Source organism: Geotrypetes seraphini, chromosome 5 (assembly GCF_902459505.1).
Source record: "Geotrypetes seraphini chromosome 5, aGeoSer1.1, whole genome shotgun sequence".
In the NCBI taxonomy this organism is placed as follows: Eukaryota; Metazoa; Chordata; class Amphibia; order Gymnophiona; family Dermophiidae; genus Geotrypetes; species Geotrypetes seraphini.
This window is the reverse complement of record NC_047088.1, coordinates 42,496,867-42,511,171: the sequence shown is the minus strand read 5'-3', so window position 1 is coordinate 42,511,171 and position 14,305 is coordinate 42,496,867. Positions and strand designations below refer to the sequence as shown.

The 14,305-nt window shown below is 44.6% G+C and overlaps 1 protein-coding gene across 1 annotated transcript in view; it reads left to right on the top strand.

The window, feature by feature from the left end:
- Positions 1 to 1,156: 1,156 nt before the first annotated feature.
- SLC9A6 (solute carrier family 9 member A6) overlaps positions 1,157 to 14,305 on the top strand; it is a 95,873-nt gene continuing 82,724 nt past the window's right edge. Inside the window, exon 1 of the mRNA XM_033945742.1 lies at positions 1,157 to 1,523. Within this exon, the coding sequence (XP_033801633.1) occupies positions 1,253 to 1,523 (271 nt within the window). The 5' untranslated portion in view covers positions 1,157 to 1,252. The remainder of the gene's footprint in view (positions 1,524 to 14,305) is intronic.

Here is a 14,305-nt window from a genome sequence, read left to right as displayed (position 1 = left end):
GTGAAGGTCGGTGGGGGACGGAGCTCAGCGCATCACAAGAAATAGAAGCGCCTGTAATGATTGAGGTAAGAGCGAGGCCTAATGCTGCCCGATATACAATTTAAAAAACCCCAAAATCGGCCTCCCAATCAGTGGCGTACCGAGGTGGTGCGGTCCGCCCCCGCCCCGGGTGCACGGCTTGGAGGGATGTACAGCCGTCCGGGTCCTCCTGCCCTTCCTTTCCACCGGTCTGTGCACGGGGCTCGCACCCGCCGCCCAAATGGTGCTGTTGGTTATCGCGAGACTCGCGGGAGTTGACGGCACCATTCGAGCGTCGGCACGGGACCAGGTAGGCGCAAGCCCCGAGCGTGGACCGGGGGAAAAGAAAGGCAGGATGACCCGGACCTGGCCGGCTGTGCACCCCTCCAAGCCGTGCACCCGGGCGGATCGTCCCCCTTCTAAATCCACTTGTCTTTTATTCAGTTCCACTAATGAGCATTGTGACAGGCAGTTCTTATGGGGCAGTTTTTGGAAGTATTTCTTTGTTTTTCTGTGCCTAAGTATTCTATTAATTTAACTTCCTTATTCCTGTGGGGATCTCCAAAGGGGACAAATGGGAGACGGCCGGTGGCAGGTGGTACTTTAGCAATTCTTACAGGTTGCCATAGGCCTCAGGAGCTATCTTCCCTCTGCAGTGGTCCTGCCCCTTCTCTAAGTCAGAGACAGGCTTGGGCAGAGGGAAGACAGCTCCTGAGGCCTATGGCAACCTGCAAGGATCGCTAAAGTACCAGCGATCCTCTCTGCAGACTGCTCCCTGCTGGAATTAGGTAAATGGATGTGGGGAGGGTAGGCCTTCGGGGGGGGGGGGGGGGTCAACCTTTGAGGGGGAATGTGCAGACCTTCAGGGGGGGTCAGGCCTTCGGAGGAGGGGAGCTGTATAATAAAAAAATATTTGAACATAAATACAAAGTACACTCGGTGTGTATATATATATATATATATGTTTAGCATTTTTATTGTTGGTAGATCATTTTGACTTGGTCATTTTAAAAGTAGCTCGCAAGCCCAAAAAGTGTGGGCACCCCTGGCATAGAGTATCTTTGTTTTTTTGATCATAGCTTCCTAAACTTCACCTCTCTAAAATTAAAGCAAAAGTGAGGAAGAGCACAGCGTGAACTTCACCCGAGGGCAGCTGGAAGAAAGGGGGGCGGGGCCGCGCACCTCGCGCCCTCCTTCCCAGCATTCCTCGGGAACAGGAAGAGGCGCTGGAACGATGGCGCCGGGCGGGAGGCTGGTGAGGGCCGGCGGCCGGTCGCCGCTCTTTTGCTACGCCGTGTGCCTGTCGCTTCTGCGTGTCTGCGGGGCCGAGGACAGCGCCATGGAGGAGATCGTGACGGAGAAGCGGGCGGAAGCCTACCACAGGCAGGACAGCGCCAACCTGCTGATCTTCATCCTGCTGCTCACGCTCACCATCCTCACCATCTGGCTCTTCAAGCATCGCCGGTTCCGCTTCCTGCACGAGACCGGCCTGGCCATGATCTACGGTCAGTGGCCCGAGCGACGCCTTGGGTGGTTTTGTTTCGGGGCTGCGCGGTCCGGTGTGGCAGGTGGTGAAGAGCGCCGTGACTATGCAGTAAACAGTGGTCTGAGGGCCAAAACCCTTCTAGTCCTTGTCCTGATTCTCTTCCCCACCCCCCCTTCCCGGGTGGCAGCTGTTTGAAATCTTGCGACTTTCAGATGGTGCAGCAGGAAATCATGATAGCGGTGAAGGGGTGGGGGCGTGTGGGGGATGGTTGACTAGATCGGAGAGAAAGAGAAAAAGCTTGAAAAAAAAAAAAGCCCTCTCTATCCGTGGCCTTTCAAACTCAAGGCACTAGTGTTTCCAGAGAGCTTTTATGGGCATGAGTTGAGAGAAACCATAGGTTTGTCCTCTGTTTGTTTTTGATTAGAACATGTTTCGGTCTCTTTTTCTTTAGCTCTTGTTTGCTGAGTGGTTATTCATTCTGAGGCTCCCTAATCAGGTGGTTGTGTGTGTAGTAGTAGTATATTTGAGCATTGCTGTTGCTGAGATTTATTTTCTGTTAGGATACGGAATTTGTGTGGGAGCAACAGACAGGCCAGGATGTAAGCAAACCTGTAGGAGTGGTGAATTTTGAAGCCTGATTCTGTTTGCTTTAGGAGCTTGCTCCATGATTTCCGAGGAAGAATAAACCTCCCTTTTCCACAGTTGTCTAGTTCTGTCTATAGTCACCATTATGTTCAATTTAGCATTGCAAACTGATACAATGGGACTAATTTCAAAAAAAGAAAGACGTCCATAAAGGGGCAGATTAACATTTTTCTTGTAAAATCCTTCCATTTTACTATTTTCAAAACCTATTTTCTAACCAGATATCTATGCTGTTCATCTGCAGTTTGTCTAAATCTAAAGGGGGCATTTTAGAGGCATTGTGTGGATGGGACTAGGGTGGGGTTATGAACTGGATGTTTTTCTACCATAATCAAACATTTTTGAATACATTCAGAGCACAATTGGGACGTTTGGGGCTAATTAATCAGGTTTTCTATTCTGCCTTTACCTATTCAGTTCAAGGTCAGATTACATTACAAGAGGTTGGGTCAGTTACCCAGGAAGTTACAATGGACAGTTTGACATGGATATTCAATAGAGTTGCTAGTACAAGTAGATCATTACAGTTATTAATACAGTTAGGTCAAAGTTACAAATACACTGTTACAAGCTTAAGTAGGTCATCTTTGGTTCATTGTAAGTGTCAAAAAGGTGCCCAAACTGACTAAGATGACCACTGAAGGGATGCAGGCATAACTCCTCCAGTTGTCACTGACCCACCCTCCCCAAAGATGTACATGAAACAGAACATACCTGCCTGTAAGCCAGCTGCAGATGTTACCTAGTCCCAGTAGAATAGCAAGCAGGTGTCTGGAGTAGAGAATGAAAAGGGGAAAAAAGTTTGTCACCGTCCTGTCCCCACGAACTGGTCTCCATCACCGTCCCGTCCCTGTCACCATCCCGTCCCAGCGAGCTCGGTCCCTATCACCGTCCTGTCCCTGCAAACTTAGAGAGAAGAAGATTGTTCTTTAATTAGGAGTTATCCAAAGTGGATGGGATCGGGAAGGTGGGTGGGGAGGTACGGAGACAAGGCAGGGGAGATTGATAGGGAAGAGTCAAAAGGGGAAAATGATACCTAGTGATAGCGAGACAAAGGGTTTAGTTGGGGAAATAGATGTGGCACACAGTGACAGTATTGTGTGAGGGAGAACTTTTAAGGAATGAGATGTGAAAAGATGAAGAACAGCAAGAAAAAGATAGAAATGTAGAGGTGGGCATGAAAGGGACAGACAGTTATAAAGGCACAGAAGAGAAAATGAGATGAAAGAGAAAAATATAAGCCAGAAACAAATTAAGGAAGTAAGTAACAAAGACAAGAGGAACAAGAAGATAAGCAAAATGAAGAGGAGAACCTGGAAAAAGAGTTACAAGATAGACAAGAAGAAAGCAGAAAAACGATCAGTATGATTCGATTTTTAAAACCTCCTGAACAACAACGGTAGAAAAGGCATTTTATTTTCAGTTTATTGACTGCAATATGTAATGCAGTGCTCTTGTATCATGGGGATGGGGGTGGAGAAGAATCAGGGTAGCCATGCTGTGCTTGGTTGGAAGAGAGGGACAGAAAAGGTGGAGGAACCAAAGAAATTTATGAACCATATGACTATTGAAATCTATGTACTGGATGCACTGAAGCAGAGTGATCTTTCTTACGAAAAACAAATATTCTTAATCTAGGCTCTTTCCCAGCGTTTTCTCCCCACTCTTTCTTCCCCATTTCCCTTCAAGCTGCATTAGCGTCTTCTCTTCATACCCCCAGCATTCTTTGCGTGGTCCAGCAGCTCCCTCCTGCCAGATGTCTGTGCATCTCCCTCCCCCTTACCTTCGTGGTGATTTCTGCAAGGCTATGCATTCTATTGCAGCTGGAGCCTTGAAGTCGCGTCGCATATGGCTGCTGGAAAGGTCTCCTCTGACACAACCGGAAACAGGAAATTGCTTGAGAGGAGACCTTTCCAGCAGTCACACGCGACGTGACTTCAAGGCTCCAGCTGCAGTAGAATTCATAGCCTTGTAGAAATCGCCATGAGGGGAAGGGAGGGAGATGCCCGGACGGATGGGGGGAGGGAGGGGGCTGCTGGACTGTGCGCTCAGTGACTTAACATGCTCACTCACTTAACTGTGGAGACGAGGTCTTTCTCTGCTCCGCGGTGAATGGCCTTGTCCCTGTACTCGCAGTGACCATTTTTTTTGTCACTGTTTCGGCGGGATACCTGCGGCTATCCGCGGGTAAAAGACACTATGTCAGACTCTAGTCTGGAGTAGCCTGGTGATCAGTGCAGTAGACTTCAGGGAAAGGGAGCCCACTCTTAACTACTACACTTATGGTGGAAGGTAAGCCTACTAAAACCCACCAAAAACCTACTGTACTATCATATAGATGCCACCTGCAGGCATAAGAGTTATTGATGTGGTGCACTGTTGGAAACAGTGGGTATTTGGTAGATTTTGGTGGGTGTGTTTCAGGGTGGAGAGTAGGCGTGCCCAGCGCTAATCTGGGTGGTCTAGCTACATTACCGCCTGCTAACTAGCACATGGTTAGTGCATGAATCTATAACGCCTACAAAATAGATATAATTAAGGGCTCACTCTAATCTATTTGAGATATTTGACTGTTTTCTTTTTGTTTTGGAGCGCTCATAAATGTACTTGGAAGAGTTTATAAAGAGAAATTGGGGATTGCCTTTCTGAACTCTGTTATTTATTTGCAGTATTTGGACTTTGCTCATTTTTTTTTTCAGTGGTAGCTCAAGCAGTGTTCCATTCAGGTACTCTCAAGATTTCTTTAAACTCAGTTGTTGACATTTCTTTTAAAAAATTTATTGTAGCATCTAAAATACCGTCAGATATTCAGCGATGGCCGCTAGCTAGTAACATGGTATATGATGGCATATAAAGGCCCACTTGGTCCATCAAGTCTGCCAGTCCGTGCAGGTTACACTCTTTCATTATCATATACTAGCATCACTGATAATAATAATTTTATTCTTATATACCGCCAAAGCCGTAGTAGTTCAAGGCGGTTTACAATAAGAGGAGCTGGACAATCAGCGAAGAGTAGTTTTGTAATTTTCGTTGCAACATAGTCTCTTTCATTGTCAGTACTTGATTAAGCCAGCAATTCAATGTTGTAAATGGACATTTTATTTGGTATCCACCTCAAGATGTCTTTCCTTACCCCCTGAGGTACACTCACAGCTTGTGGTGTGAATTTGACCTAAAACACAACCACTTATTTTTGATCTGTCCTTGCTATCCTTGGGTCACAGATATTATTGTGCTAAATGTGGCTTCAGCGTGTGGGAAAAACATGCACTAATCATAGCACAGGCCACATTTTAGCATGGCTTTGTAATAGGGATCCTTAGTGTTAGGTGAGATAAATGTTTAAAATAAATAATGAAATTGCCTCCCAAAAGATATTTCTTGAATTTTAGAAATTTTGGCAAGCAGTATTCCACCAAAACTGATTAGACAATAGAGAAGCATTCTTCCAGTTGACACAGACCATCTTTATTGCCACTGTAATTAATAAATCGAGTAGACTTAGCTAGTATCTGTAAAAGTCTTGTTTAATCTTAAGGAATGAAAAATGACTGTATTTGTTTTAAAGATTTGTTGCATTTCTTTGCACATCAGAGTCCAAAAAGATTGTATCTGAGGATGTTCATAAATCATGTGAATCAGAGTTCCCTTTAGTAAACCACAATGTTAACATTTGTTAGTTGCTCATAATTAGGCCTGCTCCCCACAGTTTTTATGGAATCCAAATAGCTTTATGTGTGAGAAAGTAAAGGTATTGTACCTACTTAGCAGATTGTGTTGGACAATTCACTTTTTTTCAGAACAGATGCCAATTAAATTTAACAGTAAGACTATTTCCAGCCTTTAATGAAACTTCTTCCAAGCCTTTGACAAATTTGTAATACTGAAGGATTGTATATACAATCTACCTAATCTCCCTCACCTCATCCCCCCAAAAATCATAACACTGCTGTTCAAAACATCTTCCGATGTTATTAAGTCTTTACCATCATTCTGTTATTAAGTCTATATCCTCAATCTGTATTCTCCAATGTCATGTACCCTCCTGGAAATGTCCAGTTCTCTTCTTATGTAATCCGCTTTGAACCGCAAGGTACAAGCGGAATAAAAATCACTAATGTAATGTAATGTAATAGTGTTTAATATTGCCTTAATTAAGTTGCATCACTTTAAACATTACTGTTAACCTCATGTCATCTTTGTAGATTCAGAAAAGATAATAGTTACCGTATTTTCGCGGATATAACGCGCACCTGTGTAAAACGCGCACAGGGGTATAGCGCGCAGAAATCACGATGATATGTACCAAAACTTTTCTATACCGCGCTCAGGCATATAACGCGCATGATGCCCGACGCTCCTTTCGCCCGCCCTGACTTTCCGTGCGCTGTCCCGACTCTCCGTTCACCCCCCCTGACTTCCGTGCACTGTCCCCCCTTGAAGTCCTGTCCCCCCTTGAAGGTCTGTCCCCATCCTGAAAGCCTGATGCCCCCCCCCGACGTCCGATACATCCCCCCCCCGGCAGGACCACTCGCACCCTCACCCCGAAGGACCGCCGACTCCCCAACAATATCGGGCCAGGAGGGAGCCCAAACCCTCCTGGCCACGGCGACCCCCTAACCCCACCCCGCACTACATTACGGGCAGGAGGGATCCCAGGCCCTCCTGCCCTCGACGCAAACCCCCCCCCCCCCCCCAACGACCGCCCCCCCCCAAGAACCTCCGCCCGTCCCCCAGCCGACCCGCGACCCCCCTGGTCGACCCCCACGACCCCCCCACCCCCCTTCCCCGTACCTTTGGAAGTTGGCCGGACAGACGGGAGCCAAACCCGCCTGTCCGGCAGGCAGCCAACGAAGGAATGAGGCCGGATTGGCCCATCCGTCCTAAAGCTCCGCCTACTGGTGGGGCCTAAGGCGCGTGGGCCAATCAGAATAGGCCCTGGAGCCTTAGGTCCCACCTGGGGGCGCGGCCTGAGGCACATGGGCCAAACCCGACCATGTGTCTCAGGCCGCGCCCCCAGGTGGGACCTAAGGCTCCAGGGCCTATTCTGATTGGCCCACGCGCCTTAGGCCCCACCAGTAGGCGGAGCTTTAGGACGGATGGGCCAATCCGGCCTCATTCCTTCGTTGGCTGCCTGCCGGACAGGCGGGTTTGGCTCCCGTCTGTCCGGCCAACTTCCAAAGGTACGGGGAAGGGGGGTGGGGGGGTCGTGGGGGTCGGCCAGGGGGGTCGCGGGTCGGCTGGGGGGGCGGTCGGAGGTTCTTGGGGGGGGCGGTCGTTGGAGGGAGGGGGGTTTGCGTCGAGGGCAGGAGGGCCTGGGATCCCTCCTGCCCGTAATGTAGTGCGGGGTGGGGGTAGGGGGTCGCCGTGGCCAGGAGGGTTTGGGCTCCCTCCTGGCCCGATATTGTCGGGAAGTTGGCGGTCCTTCGGGGGGGGGGGGGATGTATCGGACGTCGGGGAGTCGGCCGGGCAAGAGGGCTTGGGCTCCCTCTTGCTCCGATCGTGGATGCGGGTGCGGGTGGGAGCGCGTGCGAGCGGTCGTTCGGGGTGGGGGTGCGAGCGGTCCTGCTGGGGGGGTGAATCGGGCGTCGGGCGGGGTGGGAACTATGTTTAAAAACTTTTCTATACCGCGCTCAGGCATATAATGCGCGAGGGGTATGCGCGGTAGGTAAAATCGCGTATAACGCGCGCGTTATATCCGCGAAAATACGGTAATCTCTTTGTACAATAAGAGCCAATGTCCAGATTCTTTTTTGCTGTTTCAAAGGCTGTGTTATTGTTCGATGCCATATTTTTATGTTGGAATTATACTATAATGAGGCTTGGCTGTATTTAAGCCATTGTGTAGAATGATCCATTTAATTTTACACTTAGTGGCTATTTGGTCAGTAGGGACTGGGTGTATAAAATCTTGTTCCATTTATTGCCAGGAAGGCTTAAGATCCAGTATGTCGTCGACTTTATTTAAAACATTTATATCCTTTATGTCCAAAGTTCCATGGGGGTTACAGATGTACATAAATCATAACATACAAACAATTATACATGCTATTTCTTCAGCCCTAAACACATTAAGCAATAGTATTAAAACTGTCTTATGAAATATGGTAAAAGGCCTTGCTAAAAAAAATAGGCTTTCAAACTTTTTCAAAAATTTACAAATGTAGGAACACAACGAACCGATTCAGGAAGTGAATTCCACAATTGGGGGCCCATAACATTAAAAACACAGGATCAAATATTTGCCTTAGTTATGACGCGAAGAGAGGGAACAACCAACACATTCTTAGATTGAGATCTCGGAGAATGGGAAAACATATATGGCTCTAATAGTGAAGTCGCCACTTTTGGTGAAGAATGATTCTAAGCTTTATACATTAAAGTTAAGATCTTAAATTGGTTTCTCCATTCTACTGGAAGCCAGTGAAGCTCAGCAAGCAAAGGAGAGACATGCGCATAATGGGGCGTACCACCGCCAATTACCCTTGTTGCGGCATTCTGAGCCACCGGTAGTGCTCTCGGAGATTTCTTTGAGAGACCACACAAAAGAGAGTTGCAGTAATCTAAGTGAAGTAAAACAAAACACTGCATGACTTGGCGAAAATTAGATGGAGAGAGCATATCCCGTAATTTTGATACCATACGGATCTTTAAAAAAACACTATCTTCACTACCAATGCAATATGGCCACAAAATTGTAAAGAGGAGTCTAATCGAACACCTAAACTCTTAATCTCCCGCTGTATCTTAATTGATACCCCATCATATAAAAATCCTGATGGGAGCTGGCCATTCATTGCATAATTGAGTCCAAATAAGATGACAGCAAACAAAAATCTTGAGTATGATCAGTAGGGAACTCAAATAGAGACTGTAAGTCATCAGCATAAATCCTGTACCAAACCCCAAGTTGCAGAAACACTTTACTAATTGGTGCTATGAACAAGTTAAACAACATGAGTGAAAGAGGAGCCTTGAGAGACTCCACAATTCGTGATAAAAAATAGTTTGTTCAATTCCATTGGTTACACAAAAACTTCTATCACTGAGAAACAATTGAAACCATTTATAAACAGTTCCTGAAATCCCAAAAGAGCACAATCTATACAAAAGTACTTGATGATCGACCATATCAAAATCAGCTGCCACATCCAAGGATACCAATAAGTAATGTTTCCCCTTATGAAAGTCCATCCAAATTTCTTCACAAAAAGATAACAGAAGTAATTCAGTGTTATGGTCTCTGCATAATGGGACAAAAAGGCAACAAGATAGAAATAGAAATGTGGAAAGTTCACACTTCCTCTTTGTTTTGATGCTTTAAGAGTATGCAAAACTAGAGTTAGTCCTTCCATAAAAATTTAACCATTTCCATTCTATTCTAGAATAAAAGGATTTAAGGTATAGGTCAGATAGAGTGCTAAGAATGTTGTGAAATTAGTTATATAATTGCTTTCAAACATGTTCACTGTGATAAAGTAGTGTGCATTGTTGAGTAGTTGTTTGCATAATCTCTAAAATTCTATTCATAATGAGTTGCATTGTTGAGTCTAGGGTTTTGATAAGTGTTCCAAGATATTTTAAATGTGCAGTTTTCCATTGTAAGTCAAAATCAGCAAACAATTATACCATTGAAAATGAAATTCTTGGTAAAATCTTTGATTTAATTTTATATCTTGAAAACATAGTGAATTGACTGACACATTAAGTCTAGCATAGCTGGCACAGATTCTTGAGAATTTTCCAAAAAGAATTGGAAATCATCCATATAAGCTACTACTATGTATTTGTATGGAGCTGTTCCTTAAACATAGAAACATAGAATATGACGGCAGAAAAGGGCCTTCGGCCCAACAAGTCTGCCCACTCAAATAACCCTCCCCCCTAAGTTCTTCTCTGAAGTGAACCCACATGTTGATCCCATTTGTTCTTAAAGTCAATCACATTATTGGCCTCAACTACCTGAAGTGGAAGATCATTCCAACAGTCAACCACCCTTTCGGTGAAGAAGTACTTCCTAGTGTCACCATGAAATCTCCTGCCCCTGATTTTTAACAGATGCCCTCTTGCCGCCCTAGGTCCTGTAAGAAAAAAGATGTCTTCTTCCATCTCAATACGGCCAGTAATGTATTTGAACATCTCTATCATGTCACCCCTCTTTCTGCATTCCTCAAGAGAGTATAGCTGCAACTTACCTAGATGTTCTTCATATGGGATTTCAGTGTACCTTTGGAACTTTGACACTTTCAAATAAAGTCCATTTAGGAACATCGTCACTCCACATAATTTTTTTGGTTTTCTCTGGATTTTCTTCTTTGTGGATATTTTGGGGTGAATTCTTTTGTTTTTTGCTTGTTGCTTTTTATTGACCCACTATAAAAGGGTCCTGTATCCCTAGCGGACTAGGTCCTTTAAGACTCTTATGTGGATGATTTCAATGTACCTTTGGAACTTTGACACTTTCAAATAAAGTCCATTTAGGAACATCATCACTCCAGAGTTTTTTTGGTTTTCTCACCATCGACCTGTACAGCAGCATTACCATCTCGGGCTTTCGGCTGACCAAACTTCTCCGGATGCAACCCAGCATTTGTCTAGCCTTGGATGAGGCTTTCTCCACTTGATCGGCTGTCTTCATATCTTCACTAATGATTACCGTATTTTCACGTAGATAACGCGCACCCGTGTAAAACGCGCACATGGATATAGCGCGCGGGAAACCTAAATATATGTAAAAAAAGTTTCGTATACCGCGCACACCCGTATACCGCGCATGCTACCCCGACTCTCCCGTTGCCGCCCGACTCTCCTTTTGCCTGCCCCGACTCTCCTCTGGCCACCCTGACTCTCTTTTCGCCCGCCCCGACTCTCCTCTCCCCCTTGAAGTTCTGTCCCCACCCTGAAAGCCTGATGCCCCCCCCCGACGTCCGACTCACCCCCCCGCAGGACCGCTCGCACCCCCACCCCGAAGGACCGCTCGCACGCACCCCCACCTCGAAGGACCGCTCGCATGCACTCCCACCCGCACACCCACCCTGAAGGACCGCTCGCACCCCCACAGCCTCCCGACCCCCCCCACCCCCATCATGTAGAAGCTCCTACCGTGTCCTGCTGCTTCCTCTTGGCGGTCCCGGCCCTTCTGGGAGCCCTGCGCCTGCGCTGCTTCCTCTTTTGGCGGTCCCGCAGACAAGAGCTCCTAACCTGGACACCCTGTATCAGAGCCAATCTTCTTTTACAGCCAAATACTATAGGATTAGTTCCCCCAGAGTAGTCAGTGTTTCTCCTTGGTCCCTTATTCTCAATAAAGCAAGAGGTCTGTGCCACATCTTTCTGCTATTCCTAAAGAAGAGAGAAAAGAGAGATTTGGATCTTTGGGCAAAATGTTTTTGCAGTGCAGAATAGAGTAGAGGTGTAGCTTAGCGGTTAGAGCACTGGGCTTGACATCCAGGAGTGCCTGGTTTGAATCCCACTGTTATTCCTCTTGAACTGAGTATGTCACTTAACCTGCTGTTGTTTCAAGTATAAAATTAAATTTTGAGCTACTGCTGAAAAAGGTGTGAGCAAAATTTAAAATATATGTCAACATTTTGCACCCTAGGGCAGTGCTAAACGTTTTGCATACACTATGCATTTTGTTCTGCCACCACAGGTGGTGCTAGATGTTTTCCCCTACAGGCACGGATTGGACGCCAGGATAGTGGTAGGGACCTCATGGTCAGAATGTACAATAGTTTGTTTATTTAAAATTTGATATTCTTCCATTTCTGATATGCAGATGACGGCAGTTCTCATAAAACCAAAATATCTAAACAAAGAAACAGAAGATGGTATAATAATAATAATAATAATTTTATTCTTCTATACCACCAACAATCAAATGACTTCTAGGCGGTTTACACAGAAGAGAAACTGGTCAATCAACGAAGTACAAAGTATTGAGAATAGAAGTACAACATGTTATCTAAAGTACAGGCAGATTAAAAGTATTGTTATGAGACTTCAGTTAAGAAATGAATTTGTCAAATAGTGCAGTCTTAATTCCTTTTCAAAATGCGCTGTAAGATTGCATGGGTCCGTTGATGTAATTGCCTAACCAGGATTGTTGTTTATTTGCTTGGAATGCTAGCATCCTGTCCAAAAAGGACTTATATTTACAGCCAATGATCCTGGGGTAGGTAAATAAATTGCAGTTCCTAGTTATCTTGAGCTTGTGTAGGTTGTTTTCAGCTTCATGGGTGCACTTTTTATTTTGAACGTTTTTCATTACCACATTTTGATGTGTTTATACATTTTTGAATGCCTTTAGATTGCTTTGTTAAGGGGGTGGAGATTATATCAATTTTTATTTTGGGCTTCTGTGTTTAGTCCTGCATTTGTAAAATATGTTACAGGCTCTACTGCCAACTAACTAATGACTGTATGTAGTAACACTGTAGTATGCTTCCTTTACTGACATACAGATGTTACCAGTGCATTGTGATACTGTACTCGGGTCTTTCTGCTTAGTCCATTTTCTATTTGCTTTTCTTTACCTTCACCTTCCTTACCTTCCTTCTTCTTTTCTAGTTATTATTCATAATGCAAATTTTCCCAGAGCATTGTTTGTCACTCATTTTTATTGATCTGATTTGTATATGTTTATTATGATGCCCAATATACTTATATGTTCTGTAACAGAAAAATTTTAAATAAAACTTCTTGAACTTAAAAAAAAATATCTGTGCAAGTATGCAGCTGTTGGTGTCCTTTGATTCCAAAAGACTTAGCATTCTAGTCGCAAAATAAGCTTTAACAAATTGGCTGCCATCTTGCATCCATTTCTGATGTGAACAAGCTAATCCTTCTCTCGCATCTAAAGTGAAATCTTAGCAGAACAGTCATTACATACCGTAGCTCTTCAGAAGCCTGCTTCATTGGACATCATTTGTAAAGCAGCTACATTGTCCTCTTTATACATTTCCATCTCATTATTGATGAGATCAGTACACAGAAAAAGTGTGTTTGGGTGGATCGTACTGGCCATTCTGTCTCTGTGATATTGCAGCTGTTATTATGCACGGTGCCCACAAAAACACTTCTTGATTTTAAATGGCTACCAGTGTTCTCCCCAGAAATTTTTTCCAGCTGGGTGGCATGAAAAAGTAGCCGGGTGGGATGGGGAAATTTGGTGGTTAGAATAGGGTCATTAAATCATTAGTATATTTGACAGCCAGTACTGATCATTTTAACAACCCCCTCCTCAATATAAAAAAAATATTTTTAGTAATAATCCATGAGTCACACAAGGATGCACCTAGGAAAAGGCAGCATCTTAAACACTGCAGTGAGCACTAGAACACCAACAAACACATTATAAAACTAAACAAGCCAGATTCCTGTACAGTCTTTGCTACCAGAAAACCATGTCCTTTTCATACTCGCCTAATATGAAATAATCACAAACTAAAAATAGAAATATGTAGACAAAAAAACTGAACCGCCAAAAAAACAGACTCTGCATACAATGCAACACCACAGAAACAGTGACATATGTCTCCTAATAGTGTGCAAAATATAAAGACAGTAGATGTAAATTTGAAAAAAGTGATACATAACAATCACCACTTGAAACAAATAGAAATAAAACAAATAACGAGAAATAAGAAAACACCATTTTATTGGACTAATCCATTTTTCAATTTGCTTTCAGAGGCCAAATCTTTCTTCAAAATATTACAGTATACTGCTGTTATGGTATCTTGTCCTGGCCTGAGCAAAGGGTTTTAGTCCCAAAAAAATTGCTTTATTTCCATTTCCTATTTATAAACTTTTATCAATACAGTTACAATACTGCTTGATTCTACGTAAAGCAACAAAAAAATTCTTTCTACCTTTTGTCGTTTCTGCGCGTTTGTCCTCTCTCCCTTCCATGCAACATCTGCCCTCTCTCTTTGCCCCTTCCACCCAGCCTCTGCCCTTTCTCTCTCTACCCTTCCATCCACTATCCACTCTCTCTCTCTTCCATATGGCATCTTCCCTCTTTCTATGTCCCTTCAATAAACTGTATATCCTGTGCCCTTTCTCTCCTTTGTACATGATTCATTTCAGCTTCACCCCCTCCCCTATGCTCCGGCATCTCTCTCTTCTCCTTTCCTTCCTGTCTTCCCACTCAAC